The 19,030-nt window shown below is 39.2% G+C and overlaps 1 protein-coding gene across 4 annotated transcripts in view; it reads right to left on the minus strand.

The window, feature by feature from the left end:
• LOC144508557 (transcription elongation factor A protein 1-like) overlaps nt 1-19,030 on the minus strand; it is a 59,104-nt gene that overhangs the window by 31,885 nt on the left and 8,189 nt on the right. The window contains exons 2-4 of one of the 4 annotated variants that reach the window (XM_078236618.1): nt 16,684-16,994; nt 8,626-8,713; nt 7,221-7,351 (exon numbers count right to left, since the gene is read on the minus strand). In XM_078236618.1, coding sequence (XP_078092744.1) covers nt 7,221-7,351; nt 8,626-8,713; nt 16,684-16,915 — 451 coding nt within the window. In that variant the 5' untranslated portion in view covers nt 16,916-16,994. Of the gene's footprint in view, nt 1-7,220; nt 7,473-8,625; nt 8,714-16,683; nt 16,995-19,030 lie in introns of those variants that run through there. The other 3 variants (XM_078236619.1, XM_078236617.1, XM_078236620.1) reach the window with 3 other exon arrangements.

The raw sequence follows: 19,030 nt of genomic DNA on the forward strand, positions 1-19,030 counted from the left end.
AGCTAAAATATTTTGCAGGCACATCAATTAAAAAGACTGTTGGAAATGAATTTTTTGAGTAGGTAACAAAGAGCGCAGAAAACGGTAATCCACTAGAAGTGATTTTTCTGGATCTTCATAACAGACTAATAAGGTCAGAAAATGCTGAGCCAGGAGATAAGTGGCAGAATGGATTGCTAGTTGGTTTCAGGACAACAGAGGGAGGAAATAAAAGTTAGTTATTCAGAGCGATAAAAGTTGGGAAGTTGTGTGCCACAAGAAACACTGCTGTTCACAACTTCCATCAACAATTTAAACTTTGGAATCAAAAGCACAATTTTGAAATATGCAGCTGACAATTTTTGGGGGGTGGTAGAAATAGTCAATATTGAGGGGGACTGCAACAAATAGGCAAATCAAGTTCAAGTGATAAATGTGAGGTAGTACATTTTAGTAGGAAGGGCAGGGAGATTACATTACTTAGAAAGTGAAATCTAGACGAGGTGGATGAACAAAGTGACCTGAGAATACAAATATACCAATTGCTAAATTGAGGTTATCAATACCATTTAAAATAACAAGCATGAGGCTTTATTTGTAGAGGGATATAATTAAAATGTAGGAAAGTTATGATAAGCCTGTATTGAATCATAGACCACACAGAGGACTGTCTGTAGTTCTGGTTGCTATATTATTAAAAAAATACAGATGAAGATGAGATTTACAAGGGTTATACCAGAAAGGTGCGGCTATCAGGAAAGGACTAACAGGCTGGGAATCTTTTCTCTTTTAAAAAAAAATGGCTTGGGTGATCTAGTAGAGATCTTTAAAAATTATGAAAGGTTTTAATAATGTGGACACAGAGAGAATGTTTTGCTTTACAGGGAAGAGCATAACTAGAGACCAGAAATCTTTATATAGCCATCAAGAAATCCAACAGGGAATTCAGAGGAAATACTTTTACCCCCAAAAAATAGTAAGAATGTAGAACTTGTTACGACAGTGAATAATTGACGCGAACTGTACTGACATTTATTAACCAGAAGCTAGAGAATCATTTGAGGGAGAAGAGAACAAACAGTCAAAATGTGGATTTAGAGAAGAAGGGAGGAGTGTCAAGTGAAGCATAAACACTGCCATGGGCTGGTCAGACTAAATAAAGGCCGTTTGAGTGCTGTAAATCCTACGTAACGTTCGCATTTTTTAAGCAGATGCCAAAGCCAAAAATGATTTAGGTGCTGACTGGGATTCATTTCATTACAACAAGTTCACATATTTGGGGTTTGCATCTGCACTGTCAACCTCCAGTGACATTTCAGGTGGCGGGGTGGTGTGTGTCTGGAGACTCCCCTAGGAGAGACAGGGAATTGCAGCCCTGCTGTTGCAGTCATGATTTGGGCACTTTTCTCCCAGTGTGTTGGGGTTAGTATATTAGCATGGAATAGAGGATTGGCTAACTAATAGAACAGAGGGTTGGGATAACAGGAGCATCAGGATGGCAACCTGTGTTGCCAACCTGGCAACTCCAACTAGTGGAGTGCCACAAGGATCAGTGGTGGGGCCACAATTATTTACAATATATATTAATTACTTGGACAAGGGAAGTGAATGTGCGATTTCCAAGTTCGTGGATCACAAAAATAAGCAGGAAGGCAAGTAGGTGACACAAGGGATATGGACAGGTTAAGTGAGTGGGCAAAACTTAGCAGATTGAATATAATGTCGGAAAATGTGAAATTATGCACTTTGCTAGGAAGGATAAAGGAGCTGAACATTATTTAAATGGAGAAAGGCTGCAGAGGGGTTTTAGGGTCCTTGTTTATAAATCACAAAATGCTAGTTTGCAAGTTCAGCAAGTAATAAGAAAGGCAAATGGAATGGAGTACAAAAATTGGGAAATTTTGCTGAAATAGACCACACTTGGAATTCTGTGAACAAGCTTTGGTCCCCTTATCCAAGGAAAGATATCCTAGCATTGGAGACAAGAAGGTTCACTAGGTTGGTCCGGGTATGGAAGGATCTTCTGAAGAGGAGAGGTTGGGCCTTGACACATTGGAATTCAGGAGAGGAGACCTTATTGAGACATATAGGATTCTCAGGTAGTTGCTGAGAGTTTGCTTCCCCTTGTGGGAGAGTCTAGAATCAGAGGGCATAATATCAGAGTAAGGGATGGCCAATTTAAGACAGATGAGGAGAAATTTCTTCTCTTGAGATAGTAGTGAATCAGTGGAATTCTTTACTATAGAGGGCTGGGTCGTTAAGTATGTTCAAGGTGGAGATAGACAGATTTTTTAATGTGAAAGGGAATCAAGAGGTATGGGGCTAAGGCGGGAAAGTGGAGTTGAGGATTATATCAGATCAGTCATGATCTTATTGAATGGTGGAGCAGGTTTAAGGGGCCGAATGGCCTTTTGCTGCACCTACATATCACAGTCTAGTGGCTAAATGCTCAAAGGAGCTGGAATTCCACCCAAGGAAGTTTGGAGCTTTCATAGAACATAGAACTTTCGAGGCACATACTTGTGCCATAAATGCTGAGTGGATTGTCCAGTAAATCTGGGAGATCGATCTTTTTTTACATGTTATTTAATGTATAACTTATAGTTTACATTGCCCGTTTAATCTTTGATACATGTTGATCCTGGTTTGATTTTTAAAGTAAAAGTTCCAAGTGAAATTTTGTTCCTTGGTTTCTCATTGGGGTTGAACAGTAAATTTGGTCCTTTTGTTTTGTTTGTCTCCATGGGGAACAAAAAAGCTTCAAAAATGGGGGCTAAATTATGTCCAAATGCGAGATCCAATTATCATTCACCCTGTAGTCGTGCTTCACTGGAAGATCATGTTTTGCCTTTACTCACCCTATGCAATGCCAAGAATGAACAATTCTATCGAGTCAAAATCCAGAATCTTCCAGCACACTATTAACCTCTGTCATTATAAATTCCTATGTCTAAAATTGTAATGGAGAAGGTCTATGCAAACCTGTTGGGTTTTAACTAAATCCTCCTGGCATTAGGGGAACTGAAATGACATCACTAATAGGTAGAGCAAATGCACGGTGATAAACAGTTTTCATTATAAATGCTAACATGAGAATTTATAACATCAATATAAAAATAAGGACAGAATGTTGGACTTTTAAATCACGTCAGTGGGCCCAGACCAATCACAGCCTATCCACACTAGTGTTACTTAACATGAAGATTACAGTGGGTTTGGAGTTGCAGTTTGCAATGCCAGAGGGGATGATCTAATTCTAACATTAAGTATATTTAGATTTGCATAGTTGAGCTGAATAATAGATGAATTTAGTGGAAGTTTGATCAACATAAAACAAAAGGAATAGAAAGCTATCGAGATATACTGGGGCGGCACGGTAGCACAGTGGTTAGCACTGCTGCTTCACAGTTCCAGGGTTCCCGGCTTGGGTCACTGTCTGTGTAGAGTTTGCACATTCTCCTCGTGCCTGCGTGGGTTTCCTCCAGGTGCTCCGGTTTCCTCCCACAGTCCAAAGATGTGTGGGTTAGGTTGATTGGCCAGGTTAAAAATTGCCCCTTAGAGTCCTGAGATGCGTAGGTTAGAGGGATTAGCGGGTAAAATGTGTAGGGATATGGGAGTAGGGCCTGGGTGGGATTGTGGTCAGTGCAGACTCGATGGGCCAGATGGCCTCCTTCTGCACTGTAGGGTTTCTATGATTTCTATGAGATGGTTTGGGAAACAAGGGGTGCCGCATGGACCAATTGGGCCTGATTCTATTTAATTTTTTGGAACATTACTCCATTCACATAACTATTACTTTTGGAAAAACATAAGAATTTGTCCCAGGAGTTATGTTAAAATATACTTCAGAAGGTCGGACAACAGAATGACACCAATACAGAATTACTGAATAAATTCTGGCCAATATCTATAGGCCAAGTTATTTGTTCCTCAACGCTGAGTTGCTTATAACAGCAGTGGCACCATTTGACAATTGCTGATTTAAGCAATTGCAATTGAAAATACATTCACAGCAAGTCCTACAAACAGGAAATGAGTAGGATGTCCAGTTTGTGTGTTTTAGGCAGTTTGAGGGAAGAATGTTAGACAAAACACCAAGAGCACTGCTCCTCTTTTTTGGAGGAAAAGAAACTGCATTTATATTGCACCTTCCACATCCTCAATGTTCCAAATATTTCACAAAAAGTACTTTTGAAATGCAATCATGTTATAATGCAAGGAAAGACAAATAGCCAATTGGTATTTAGTGAGATCTCGCAAACAGAAATGAGATAAGTGACCAGAGCTTTTTTGTAAGTGGAGTTAAATGTTCGTCAGGATACAGAACTTTCCTGCTTTTTAAAAAAAAGTGACATAGAAAATCATGGACGGAATTCTCCTGTTTTTAGACTTAAGTGCTCCTACTAGCAGGAAAACCAAAGTGTTTCCCGCTGGCACTGCAGTGTCTGTCAGGTGGGATTCACCTATCTGATGGAGGCAAATTTAGACATCCTGTGAAATTCTCTGAAAAGCTGGGCTGGTCAGTGTAAGTGGTGCCCTTTCTAAAGGACAGGTCCCCCTCCCCACCAAAACAGAAATGGTGCCTCGTCAATTCTATAAGGACTGCAGTGAAATTGAATTCGATCAAAGATTTTTAAAGGAATAGAGAGGGTTTCAAAGGATTTCAGCTTTCTAGGAAGGCTCAGACTTCAACTGAAAGCTGTCTGAATAGAATGGGACTGAGTGAACAACTGCGGAGGAGAGAACCCCCTCTTATGGTGAAGGTTACATCTCCTCTCTGTCAAAGGACTTCAAAGGGGGCTGCTCACAGCTGCAGCTTCAGAGAAAGATAAAGGAAAATTGCTGATTCAGAATGGAGTTCTGCTGCGAATTAAAAGCCTACCAGATGACCAAGAGGTATTGAGATTAAAGTGACCAGGCCACTTCAAAAAGTTTTCACAGATGACAAGCAGGAATGAAGATGTTGAGCAGACAGCTGCCTGAAATCACCATGCCAGGAGTGATCTTCAGGTCTGCCAGGGGTAGAAGGGGCAGTTCAGCCATGGAACCCCCATCCTAGGAGACATGCCAAGATCAATCCTTTGCCCCGTCCTGAGCCCATCCAACCCCCAGGACTCTTGAGGGGACCCTCTCTCTACAGTCTGGCAGTGGGGCAAATAACCACTGGACCAACCTCTGATCCCTCTTCGGGGTCCAGCATGCCAGGTTCACACTGTCATTACCAGCAGCAAAGCCTGTCCACTGGGGAGACAAGTGCTTGGCGAGAGGTCACTGAATGGACTATTCAGCCCACTAATTGTCTTACAATAAGGTTTGCATAATTTAGGCCCGTGAATCCCAATTGTTTTTATGCCTGGCAGGAATCCTAATTTTTGACCAACGTCCCATTCAGCAGGACACTGGGATTCCCGCAGGCTGTTGGATGAGGCTGGAGAATCCTCCCCTATATGTCCATGTGAAAAAAGGCATATAGGCCCTCTGTTTAACTTCCCATTTAAAAGACCCTTCAAATAGCGCTCCCTTGGTGCTATAATGATTATGTTGTTACAGAGCGAGAGGGAGCACTGCTGAAATCCCGGTTTCTTTCCTAACTCTGCAATCAGCAAGTTTATGAGAGAGAGAATAGTACTTTTTAACCATGGAGTGTGTGGACAATTTGAGTAACCAGCAAAAAAGCCTATTGTAGATCTAAATAAAGAGAATTGTTTATTTATGCACTCACCCCAAAATCTAATGCTGATGCAGTCTCTCACACAAACACACTCAAAGGAAGTACAGTTGAAGAGAATAGTGCCCATTTACAGGTGATGAGCAAAACAAGTTCCTGATTCAGGTGATTGTCTTGTTCTGGAAAACACATGTAGCAGGCCTGGTGAAGATGTCTTCAATCTTGAAGGGTAATTTACATGAATTCCAGAGTTAAAGTCATTTCAGGATTTTCTCTAAGGGATGGACTTTCTGCAGGTCACAAAGTTAGTTGCCTATAGTCTCATTACGAGGAGATCAGCTTGCTTGTATTAATGGACCTGAATAAGAATACACTTGGAGACCTTACATTGTTACAGCCTCTGGTTCTTTGAAGGCAAAAAGTGTTACTGCCTTTCCTATTGCTGTGTGACTTCTTTCTGCATTCAGCATTTAAAATTACAAAGAGACAAACATGGCTTTATTACCATGTGATTTCTTACAACTCTAGTTCCTTTTGCCAATACAAGTTGCTGCTGCTGCTAGCCCCCTCTCTCTCTCACACACACACTCCCTCTCTCTCTCTGGCTGAGTAGCCATATCCCGATTTATTGCTTGAAGACATTTATCCTGAAGGGGTGAAGACAATTAACTTCTTTGTTTAAAAAAAACCATTCAATTTAGCGATGTAGATGTGTAATGAACACTTTTTAGTTTGGAATAAAAGCAAATACTGCAGTTGCTGGAAATCTGATTCAAACAGATTCTGAAGAAGCCATACGAACTTGAAACATTAATTCTGTTTTTCTCTTCACAGATACTGCCAGACTTGCTGAGTTTTTCCAACATATTCTGTTTTTATTTCAATTTGAAATACTGGTTTGTCAATCCTTAAAATATAGCTGCACCGAGTCAGTTGTGAATGTATACATCATCTGACCTCTGGCAGCCAATCTTTAAAGCACTATTGTTCATTTTAAAAGAAAGATCAGTTTCAAAAGATTCTAGACTGAGTAAAGTTCATACTGTAAAGTTAATATTTTAAAAGATATGAATATGACATGCCTTTACTGGGTGTGACATTGTTCTCAAGTCTCTGGACTGGGGTTCAACCCGTGACCTTCTGACTTAGATGAGAGTGCTACTGCTGAGCCATACTGACACTTAGCCTGAGCCAGTAGAAAGGCAAAGGGGGAGGAGGAAAGTAATTTCATGGTTTTAAGGTTGAGGGAATGAATGATTTAGAAAACTGCAATCTTTTAATTTCAAAGTAGCTGAGACAGAGAGTTACATTCATAATTAAGACAGGGTAGTTCAGTAAAATAGAGACAAAAAAAAAGCTTTTGTTGGAAAAGTGATTGGAGCGGAGTGGGATTTTTCTATCATCTGACAACATTTTTTCTGTATCCTGTCCAAGATCTTGAACAGCCTCCTCAATTACAGGAACATTTCAGGGCAAAAGAAATGTTGAAACAACAGCTTTAATAATGAAGGAGATTTTAACAACTTCATTTTAAGTAATAGAATAAGAGATTATTATTGTGCATTTCACTCACTGTCTGTTTGGAGAGCAGCCGACAACATTTCTCTACACTTATTGCGGACAGTATCACTCGTAACAGGAATTGGTGGAAATGTGGTCATCTTTGGAGTAGTGGGTGTCCTCGGTTCTTGTCTCTTACTAAAGCTACAAGAGATGGAGGTTTCATTAATTGGGTTGTTTATGCAGTAAAAGCATTCATCTTCAAAGGATGTGTCGCCGGTACTGATCTGATTTATAGGATACCATCCTCTTTCCATGCAAACATCTAAAACAAAAATATTAAGAATTTTCATATTTAGTTACATAATCTATAAAACAGAGTATTCAGATTACTGCAGGTACAAGTTTAACTAACCCCCTTCATTAATCACATCTAAATCAGTATATACTAATTTTCAGTAACTGCCAATGCTTTGCTATTCTAATCAAAAATAAATTCCAACTTGTCTATTTTTTCCTTGTAGAAAGTCACCACTGGCATGAACTACCAAATGAGAACCACTATTTCAGTTCATTAATTTAAATTAGCTCCTATTTTTTCAAATATGGTTAGTCAAATTTATTACTTAGTGACATTGCCCAACATCACCAAGAGGCAATGCATTAATGTTTTTTGCATCTCAAAATTTCTCAATAATCAACAATTAAAATTATTTTGAATGTAAAAACCTGGTATTTGAATTTTTTTTAAAAACTTGCAAATGAGACAAGACTGCGATTATCAACACCTGCACTGTCACCACTAATATCACCAATCGCTCCACTTCTACCAATCACTCCAGCACCGCTGCCTCCACCTCCACTATCAAGTTTACAGAGAGCCTTTAATGCAGTAATAAGTACCAAAGCACTTAAAATCAGAGTCAACAAAATTGGACATCAAACCATTTCAGAAAATATTAGAGCATGTGATTAAAAGCTTGGACAAAGAGGTGGATTTAAGGAACACCTGAAAGGAGTAGAGTTAGGGAGAGGTTAGGGGGAAGTAATATCAAAGCCTAGGACCCCGACAGCTGACAGTGGTGAAGTGATTAAAATCCAGGATCTTCAAGAGACCAAAATCGGAGGAGCACAGATATTTCAGAGGGTTGTAGGGCTGAAGGAGATTACAGAGCTGGTAGGTGTGAGTGCAAGGCCGGATCTGACAACAAGGATGGGAATTTTAAAATGAGGCATTGCGTAATTGGGAGCTAAAATGTAGGTCAGGCAGCATAGCTTTGATAGGTAACAGAACTTAATGCAAATTAAGGTATGGGAAGCAGAATTTTGGATGACGTCAAGTTTACAGAGGATAAGCAAGTCAGAGAAATTACTTGCAGGGAGTCTGAAGTAAGATAGATAAGCAAGTGTTCCATTTAAATGGAGCTGCATATATCATGGAAGGTAACTAATGCAATGTTAAAAAACTCCAAAATGACCTTTGCTCTGTTGAACCCAAACTGTTCTTGGAGGAAGTTGAACATTCTTTTTTCTTGTCTTCTGTGTCTTTGTCTCCTGCTGGGCCATCTGCAAAGAATTAGTTTAGACAACATTAATTACAATGCTTTGAAATTAACATAATATCCGTTTAAAACAGTCATTACCACTTGAGCTTAGATGATCACAACCACGTAGTCAAAGTGTCAAAAAGTTAAATCTTCTTCAACGACATCTAAGAACATAAGAAATAGGAGCAGGAGTAGGCCATCTAGCCCCTCGAACCTGCCCCGCCATTCAATAAGATCATGGCTGATCTGAAGTGGATCAGTTCCACTTACCCGCCTGATCCCTATAGCCCCTAATTCCCTTACCGATCAGGAATCCATCTATCCGTGATTTAAACATATTCAACGAGGTAGCCTCCATCACTTCAGTGGGCAGAGAATTCCAGAGATTCACCACCCTCTGAGAGAAGAAGTTCCTCCTCAACTCTGTCCTAAACTGACCCCCCTTTATTTTGAGGCTGTGCCCTCTAGTTCTAGTTTCCTTTCTAAGTGGAAAGAATCTCTCCATCTCTACCCTATCCAGCCCCTTCATTATCTTATAGGTTTCTATAAGATCCCCCCTCAGCCTTCTAAATTCCAATGAATACAAACCCAATGTGCTCAGTCTCTCCTCATAATCAACACCCCTCATCTCTGGTATCAACCTGGTGAACCTTCTCTGCACTCCCTCCAAGGCCAATATATCCTTCCGCAAATAAGGGGACCAATACTGCACACAGTATTCCAGCTGCGGCCTCACCAATGCTCTGTACAGATGCAGCAAGACATTTCTGCTTTTATATTCTATCCCCCTTGCGATATAGGCCAACATCCCATTTGCCTTCTTGATCACCTGTTGCACCTGCAGACTGGGTTTTTGCGTCTCATGCACAAGGACCCCCAGGTCCCTCTGCACAGCAGCATGTTGTAATTTCTTTCCATTTAGATAATAATCCAATTTGCTATTATTTCTTCCAAAGTGAATAACCTTGCATTTGTTAACGTTATACTCCATCTGCCAGATCCTCGCCCACTCACTCAGCCTGTCCAAATCTCTCTGCAGACCTTCTACGCCCTCCACACGATTCACTTTTCCACTTATCTTTGTGTCATCTGTAAACTTTGTTACCCTACACTCAGTCCCCTCCTCCAGATAGTCTATATAAATGGTAAATAGTTGAGGCCCCAGTGCCGATCCCTGCCCCAGTACCGATCTGTGCCCTGATCATATGTAAATCAAAGTTGACAACTAAAATCAAAAAATTCAAAGACATCTGCTGCCTATTAATATCTGTAAATAATTTCAGTGTGTAGATTTTTGTTACAGAAGAAAACCTAGGGAATGGATTTGTTTTCAAACATATAGCAATTCCCATGTGTCTAATTAAAACTTAGACATATCGTCAGCCAAATAAATAATTATTTCTGTCTCATGTATTTGCAGATCAAAACTCAAGCTAGCACAAGTTATTTGACTTTCAAATTAATGAAGGTGCGCACAAACCAGGTCCATAATTTTTATAGAAATAACAGCTTTGATTGTAAGAGCCCACAAAATTCCATGCCTTACTGATAAATTGAAGCTGTCAAATTCCTTTTTTAAATTATATAAACACAAAATTATACAGAGGTATTCAAAATCGTGAGGAGTCCAGCAAAGTAGAGAGAGAAAAGGTGTTTCAATTGGTGGGAGAATCGAGAACCAGAGGACCACATTCAAGGTGCTTAACAAAAGAGGCAACGGCAACATGACGAAAAACTTCTTTACGCAACAGGTCACGAGGATCTGGATCATTATCCGAAAAGGAAAAAATTCCAGGGCTACAGTAAAAAGACAATTAATGAATTGCTATTGCAATGGGCTTGACTTGCTAAATGGAATTCCTTGGTGCTGTGACCATACCATGAGGTTTATTTAATACTGTGGTGACTTGAGACCACAAATAAGGTCGTCAAATGTGTTGTTTAAAAGGAGGAACTCCTTTCTATAAATAATGAAGTTTAACAATGATAGGAACTTAGCAGAACCGAAATAGCGATGAAAACAGGGACACTGGTAAAAAAGATCTTCCTCTTGCAGGTGTCAGGGGCCACAACAGAAACTCCAACGTATATTACGATGTTAGCCTAGACCCCAACTGTTTTTGAGTTTTGCATTAGTGTGAGCGCAAGGTGTGTAATTCTATTGACCCACTAGGAAGCTTTTATTAAAACAAACTTTATGTAACACAGTTAAAATATAACAAAAACAGTTAATATATAACAAAAAGAATTAGCATAACTTTTACCAATGGAAATACTTAAACATGACAAGGTATAATTCTTACTTCTATTGGTTCCAATCTAAGCAATATCCCCATACATAAATTACTCTTCAGAAATCAGTTAGCAAGACAGAGGCTTATGTGAATTCCCACTCCTGCAGCCTTTTGACCCATGGGCTGAGACAGAGAGACACCCATCATCTAACACCCGACAGCAGCCTCCAAAGGAAAACATGTCTTCACACAGCAGAACTCCAGTGAGAGGGGTAGAATACACCTCTTGCCTTTTTGGAGACCTCTGGAGAAGTTATCACTCAGGTCCTCAGACTTTAATTTCCAGAAAGGGGAGAGAGAGAGTGCAAGAGTGAGATAGCTACTGCTCTTTTAAAAATTCAAACTGCAACTCCCTGCTTCTAAGCCTGCATGCGCAGAGGCCTACTGGTTTCAGTCTCCTGGGTGGGAATAGGCTCCGCCCACTGAAATGTAATGATATTCATGCTGGTGGCCTCTGCAGGGCGCAGATTCTAGTGTGAACTTCTACTGAAAAAAAACAGCATGAATTACTCCAGTTTTCGCACGAATTCAACACTTAGAATTTTTTGGGGGAGAATCCTGCTCTATATATACACATGACACATCTTACATCATGCCAAAATTCCTGGCACCCTCTGCACAATTTCTCATTGAAGGAGTGCAAATTTTGCAGTGGCTTCACCTTGGTGTTAAAATCAACATCAATCTCCATTTAAGCCAGTTTACATGTCACTGCCATTCAGGCTGCAAAACAACGATTTAAAGTCTGACAGTAGCATGATTAAAGGGTGCAGTCACTAGTTGCATTTAAATAACATACTGAGCTGTTTAGTGATATTGATCTGGACAATAAGGTTGCAGCAATCTAAAAAGCAGAAGCATAAATGTTATTTTACTTATTTTAAGCAATTAATTTTCCTGGTATTTTTGAAAAATAGGGATTGTAAATATGGTACTCAGTTATTTATTCAAACTCCCGTATTTACATCTATATTGTGTGTCTTCGGATGCACTTGTTTAATTGAGATATAATCATGTAAATTGATTACGGTTTGATCAGTTCCAAAGAGGTTCAATTTCCATTAATTTGTCATTTCAGGATCAAACTGGTTTGTTTTTTATTGCTCTCAATTGTATTTATAAACAGACCTTAAATTGAAAACAACGTCAGGAAACCAGAAAGGAGGCAATGTGATGGAAACATTAAGTATTTGTAAGATTTCAACATTTGAGCAACAGATTAAAGTGATCTAAAACATTTACAGCCTCAAAATAAAGATTATGGTAAGAGATAACATTACGATGTATAAGGGAAAGAATATTTTATATTGAATCGCCATCTGTTTCTCCTGAAAAATCAGCAAGATTTGACAAACTTGAACAGCAAACCAAGAAATACAAAATGTAGGAAACTTTGATCTGTGCAAGAAGCCCTGAGAAATTAGTATAAACAGACAAAGACACACTAAAGAATCTCTGAACTATTTCTGTGAGCAACTATTTTCAGCATCCAAAGTGAACCTTTCTTCACCTGAAAATGGCTACTTGCATTAATTCAGAGCTGTGTATCACAACCACGAGATAGAATAAATAATTGTTACCAATTAGACCACAAGAGCATGCAGCAGGTGGATAGGGCCAGGTATTCTGTGATGATACGGTGCCTTTAGGAAATGCATTTTAGTCATGTTTCTGTGCTGAACATGTTTACTCGTGCCTTCCATTTTGTAGGAGTCGTTCTGTCTGGAAGCAGCAGCACAATTGATTTTAATTGATGCAGTGTTTGTTTTGATCTGAATTAATGCAGCGTTGTTTTGTTTTCCCCTGGGATATTGCAGAATGGGGCTTGATAGGTTGATTGACAGGTGAGGTCATATGACTGGGTATAGCTAGGCTTTCAGAGAACTCAATGCAATCTGGTTTTGGGCTCTGTAGAGAGAGGTTGCTTTCTCTGTAACTCTTACTATTTGAAGTGGAGATTGGAATCTGCCAAAAAGTAGCCTTTTCCTCTGGGATTCTACTGTATGAGGGTGGAGCACTCTCTGGAAGTTGCTGCATTAGAATTAGAAGACAAGTGTCTGTCTGAATCACTCTCCAGAAGTGTCAAAAGACTGAAAATCTAGTACTTAACTAGGAACTAGCATAATTTTTACCAATGAATGTACATAAACATGACAAAGTATAATTCTTAACAGCTAGCTAGTTTTTACTGGTTTTAAAGTGATTTATGTATGTGGGGGATACTACTAAATTGGAATAATAGAGATGGCTAGCTGTTAAGAATTACTTTGTCATGTTTTGTATTTTAATAGGTAAAAGTTATGCTAATCCCCTTTGTTATATTCCAACTGTATTCTTAAAAAGTTTGTTTTGGTGAAAACTTCCTAGTGGTTACTTGAATCATACCTGGAGTGAAACACCTTATCCTCACCCAAATGCCAAAATCAAATGTAAAAGTTAGGACCTAGGCTAACATCATAAAATACCATGGGAGTTTCCAATCTGGTTCTTAACAATTCTCACTCAATCATTTCTTTAAAGGTTCTAATACCACAATATGGAGATGCCGACATCGGACTGGGGTAAGCACAGTAAGAAGTCTCGCAACACTAGGTTAAAGTCCAACAGGTTTATTTGGCAGCACTAGCTTTCGGAGTCTCGAGCTCCTTCATCAAGTGAGTGAGGACTTGTGTTCACAAGCAGGGCATATAAAGACACAAACTCAATTTACAAGATAATGGTTGGAATGTGAGTCTTTACAGGCAATCAAGTCTTTACAGGTACAGGCAATGTGAGTGGAGAGAAGGTTAAGCACAGGTTAAAGAGGTGTGTATCGTCTCCAGCCAGGACAGTTAACGAGATTTTGCAAGCCCAGGCACATCGTGGGGGTTACAGATAGTGTGACATGAACCCAAGATCCCGTCCTCGTGTGCAGAACTTGGCTATCAGTTTCTGCTCAGCGATTCTGCGTTGTCGTGTGTCGTGAAGGCCGCCGTGGAGAACGCTTGGAAATCTCACTAACTGTCCTGGCTGGAGACAATAAGAAGTCTCACAACACCAGGTTAAAGTCCAACAGGTTTATTTGGTAGCAAATACCATAAGCTTACTGTGCTTACCCCAGTCCAACGCCGGCATCTCCACATCATGGAGACAATACACACTTCTTTAACCTGTGCTTAATCCTCTCTCCACTCATATTGTCTGTCCCTTTAAGACTTGATTACCTGTAAAGACTCGCATTCCAACCATTATCTTGTAAATTGAGTTTGTGTCTTTATATGCCCTGTTTGTGAACACAAGTCCTCACTCACCTGATGAAGGAGCTTGAGACTCCGAAAGCTAGTGCTGCCAAATAAACCTGTTGGACTTTAACCTGGTGTTGTGAGACTTCTTACTGTGTCTAATATCACACCCATGGAAGGCTGAAAGTAAAACAATGTTACCATTTACGCATTTTGAAGATCAGTACTATTGAACATTATACAAATGTCAGCAGAAGGAACAAACATTTACTCAGTTTTGGTTAGTAATCTACTTTTCTTTTGTAGTTTAGTGCTCATAAAAAAGAAAATTTAAAATAACGGATTCACTTATTTTTGAAATGTTTCAACTGGTCTCTCAGAAATCAAACGTGCAATTTAACTATAGTGAAGGAGAGTACAAGGACTGTGCTTTCTAATTAGAAAGGTGGGAAAATATGAAGTATAACTATCAAGAGATAATATCGAGTTTGGAACACTAGATGGGGAAATTTATGGTCCATGTCACCAATCTTAGCATTGCATGAAAGTCTGAACCAAATGTTCTAAAGTATTTAGTTTTTATGGCTTAATTCAGATTCACAGTTAAAGGTGACCTGTCGATAACATATTTTAGTAAAAGTCATCCCCATACATGAACCAAGTTTAATTCAGATATCTAGGAGACACAGTGGAAGGATACAAGCTATTTTAAGGATGGCTGTAAATATAATGGTAATGATAATACACACGTCAAGTGAAGGGGAACAAATCTGGTTATACATTATTTTTTACCTCTGACTTTGGTTTCATTCCGGTTCATAAAAAGGACTTTTATGCCATCTGCTAGCTTTAACAATGATATAAGCTAACTTTTGGCAATCCTTATGCAGGCAATACTGAGCATTGGCACTGAGCTCTGAAGAAACCATACAGACTTGAAACATTAACTGTTTCTCTCTCCATGGATGTTGCCAGACTTGCTGAGTTTTTCCAACATTATCTTTTTATTTCAGATTTCCAGCATCCACAGTAGTTAGTTTTCATTATACTGAGCATTATTTATGCGCAAAATTACCCATTGATTTGACAACTGCCAATGTCCATCACAACGGTAGATAAAACTTTAAATGTCTGTCAGTCAGTAAAACACTGCAGATACTGTAATTCTAGAACAAAAACACCTGGAAGCATTAGGTTCGTCAGCGTCAGTGAAATGAGGTGTAGCCTTCTTCAGAATGTGAATAAATTACAAATGGACAGTACTGATAAAAGCAACTCAAAAGGATATGAGAAATCCTTTGGCTCGTCCCTGTTTTTGTGTTATTTTTACAAATATTATCTGTAATTTCGGATGTAAGCTCATATCTTTTCTGATCTTTCCACAGATTCCAACTGTCCAACTAAGTGTTACAAGCATTCTACTTTTATCCCCATATCCTCAATACAGTGGGTAGTGTCCTTGCCTCAGACAGAAGCGTCAGGTTCAAGTCCCATCCCAGGACTTGAAGGTGCATTCATAACACAGCCAAAAAGATTGAGGATCAACCTGCAACTTCTTCCAACACAGACCGATGGCAGACTATAAAAAGGAGATATTTCTGGTCAGTCAAGTTTTGGAAAGAACTCCTCTGACTCTGTGAACTGCAACACAACACCAAATCCTCAATACTGTAGAATGGAGATGCTACAAGTATCATTTTGCGACCTCTCAGTACAACATCCAGTAAAAATTGCTCCACAAGGGAATTCTACAAGTGGTTACATTAAAAAGAATAAGACAAAATTTCTGATCAAGTCTGCCATACAGCCTGTGACAGGCCCAACTGCTTCCAGAGTTTCAAAAAAAAAGCATTAAAAAAGGGTGTTATTCTCCAGTCACAACGGTAGTACCAACATGGTTTGTAAAAATAGATTTTCTAGTGGTAATGATGGCAAAACTGTCAAAGTTCATCATTACACCAGTGAAAATCAAAGCAACTTACCAAGGCACCACTCAGGTTGCACATCAATGGGCAAGTCTATAAATTGATAGGAACTTCCACTCTCTACACTGCTCGTTTCCTGTGAAAATCCTTGAAGTAACACTATTTTAATTAGGGACTGTTTTTTAAAAATTTATTAGTGTCACAGGTCGGCTTACATTAACACGAATGAAGTTACTGTGAAAATCCCCTAGTTGCCAAACTCCAGCACCTGTTCAGGTACACCGAGGGAAAATTTAGAATGGCCAATGCACTATAACCAGCACGTCTTTCAGACTATTTTTTGAATCGTGTACTGACTTCATAAGTACTGAGAAATACCTCAACTGACCTGATAAACTAGTTTTATATTAATGTAATGTCAAATTTCTCCATTATGATCTTTACACTGGCTTTGATCTTTATTTTGATTTCAGAAATTTTAATTGAAAAGTGAAAGATATTTGTTAGACTGTTTGCCATGTGAATACTTCAATGTCATTGTTTCCTTACCTTCTTGCTGACAAGGAAAAAGATTCCCTTGGCTGTCACCTGATTTAAAAGGGATAACACCACAGAGATCATTAGATCTTTGTGGACAGCTTTCTTCGAGGTCAACAGTGAATGCTGACTGTAAACTCCAGCCCATAAACACTGCAAACGGTAGTGCCAACCCAGTCTTCCCTAGTATGGCAGCCAAAAGGAAAATTATATGGTCGGCTACCACTAATGTTGTTGAATTCATTCACCCAATGTAAACAGGGCAGATTCCAAATCACTGCAATACCCAGGATACCTTGGACATGCTTCTACTTGAGGTAGCTCTGTAACATAAAAGGGTGCGAGATTAGGAAATGTATTTGTGCTCTTAACCCGTTTCTACTTTCCTGTCCAATATAATGTTCAAAATAAAACTCTTATAGTAGAGTTCTGTAGAGCTGCAGAATTCATTAAAAAGGATCCATAGCTTTACAGTAGATCTTACTATGCTACCTATCTACATTTTTTTCGGATTGGCAGTAATTAACAATTATTACGTTGTTAAAGGGGTATTGATGCTCAAAATTACAAGGTTTAATTTTCTGTGGCGAGTTTAGTTCCCATCTATTACAGCACTTCATGCCATTCAATGCATGCAAATGAGACAAAATAGCAAAGTGCAGTTTGTTCAAAGCTTACAGCAGAATGGAGCAACTCGGACAGCAACATTTGGATATTGAACATTAAACTATGCATCTACTCACCACCTGAAGTTGAACTTACATTACTATTTATTCAAAAACAACAACGAGCTATCACTACTTTGACAACAAAATCCGTCCCAATTTTTAAAATGGTACCTCTGCCATGATTCTGTTCATCAGATCATATTAGGCTCCACCCAAATGCAATGGATTTGAAATTAACACAGAATTAACATAAACACCAGCAAATCCATAACTCTTTGAATGAAACCGCTCAAGTTGTTGATTCCAAAGGCCAATGGATTACAGTTTGAGACTGACATTCCACTTACTTCAACAAGTACCACGTACCAATTAACTGCTGAAGCTACCTTTGGACTACACTTGTTCCACGAGACAACTGACATATAAAAAATTCTATTCATTGTTCCAAAAGCACTGATTACCAGATGCCTTGCAGTTTTTTTGAGGGGATTTAGACTAAAAGCTCAAAAGTTTTGTTGAGCAAATTGACCTGATTAGAACTTGGAATTTAAATGTTACGCTATCACAGGATTTTTTAAAAATTAAGTCTGAATTTAAAAATCTTCTGCACATTCACAGAATTGTTCACAAGGAGGCCAATTAGCCCATTGTATCAACACTGGTTCTCAGAATAACTAATCTTAAATTAGTTATATAAAACTTAATATCCATATGTTTCAATAGATTTAGAATCATTGAATCCCTACAGTGCAGAAGGAGGCCATTTGGCCCATCGAGTGCACTGACTTTTTGAAATAGCATCTTACCCAGGCCCACCCTGTCCCTGTAACCTCACACATTTTCCATGGCTAATCCACCAAACCTGCACATCTTGGACTGTGGGAGGAAACCAGAGTACCCAGAGGAAACCCATGCAGACACAGGGAAAACGTGCAAACTCCACACAGAGTCACCTAAGGCTGGAATCAAACCTGGGTCCCTTGCGCTATAATGCAGCTGTGCTAACCTGTACCACTGCTGATCTGACCATCTCTTGGCAATTTAACAAGTTGATAGTAGCTAAAATTATGTGAGCACCTGAGTTTGCTGATGATTGCCACTGGGAATGATCCAGTGATTTTTAAGATGCCATTTTTGGAAGCAAGATTTGCCTCACCCACTCTATCCATAACAAACATCACATAGCTGCTGGAGTTTGATAGCATTCTGAAATCAGTCCAAGGAAATGTCAAGCCTTCCCACAAAATGAAAACTAAAAAAAGATGGGTCCAACTTCTAAGCAGAATGCAGTGCAATCTTTAACAGTAATCTGTTCTTCTCACCCCCATCCATTTTCTCCCATAAGTCATCCTCTTCTGAAAGGCATCAATTTATGTTGCAGCACCAGGAGTAACAGTACTCCAATCCTACACACACTGGGCCATTATTCATGTCAGAGACTGGGCAAGTGTCTGAAGACTATTAAATGAGAAGTCACCATAGGCACACTTATTATCTGCCCAAATCATAGATGTTAATGGTTAGCAATCTGTAGAGGGAGCGCTGGCTAAATTTTGCCTTTCACCCAAAACCAATTTTACATCTTCACAGATCAGACACTGAAACTAGAATTAGCAGCTCAACAGGAAAGGCATATCCATTTTAATTTGTAAAAAAGCTAGACATCCTAATTGCACAGATGAGCCAAATGT

This window comes from Mustelus asterias, chromosome 20 (assembly GCF_964213995.1).
Source record: "Mustelus asterias chromosome 20, sMusAst1.hap1.1, whole genome shotgun sequence".
Lineage (NCBI taxonomy): Eukaryota > Metazoa > Chordata > Chondrichthyes > Carcharhiniformes > Triakidae > Mustelus > Mustelus asterias.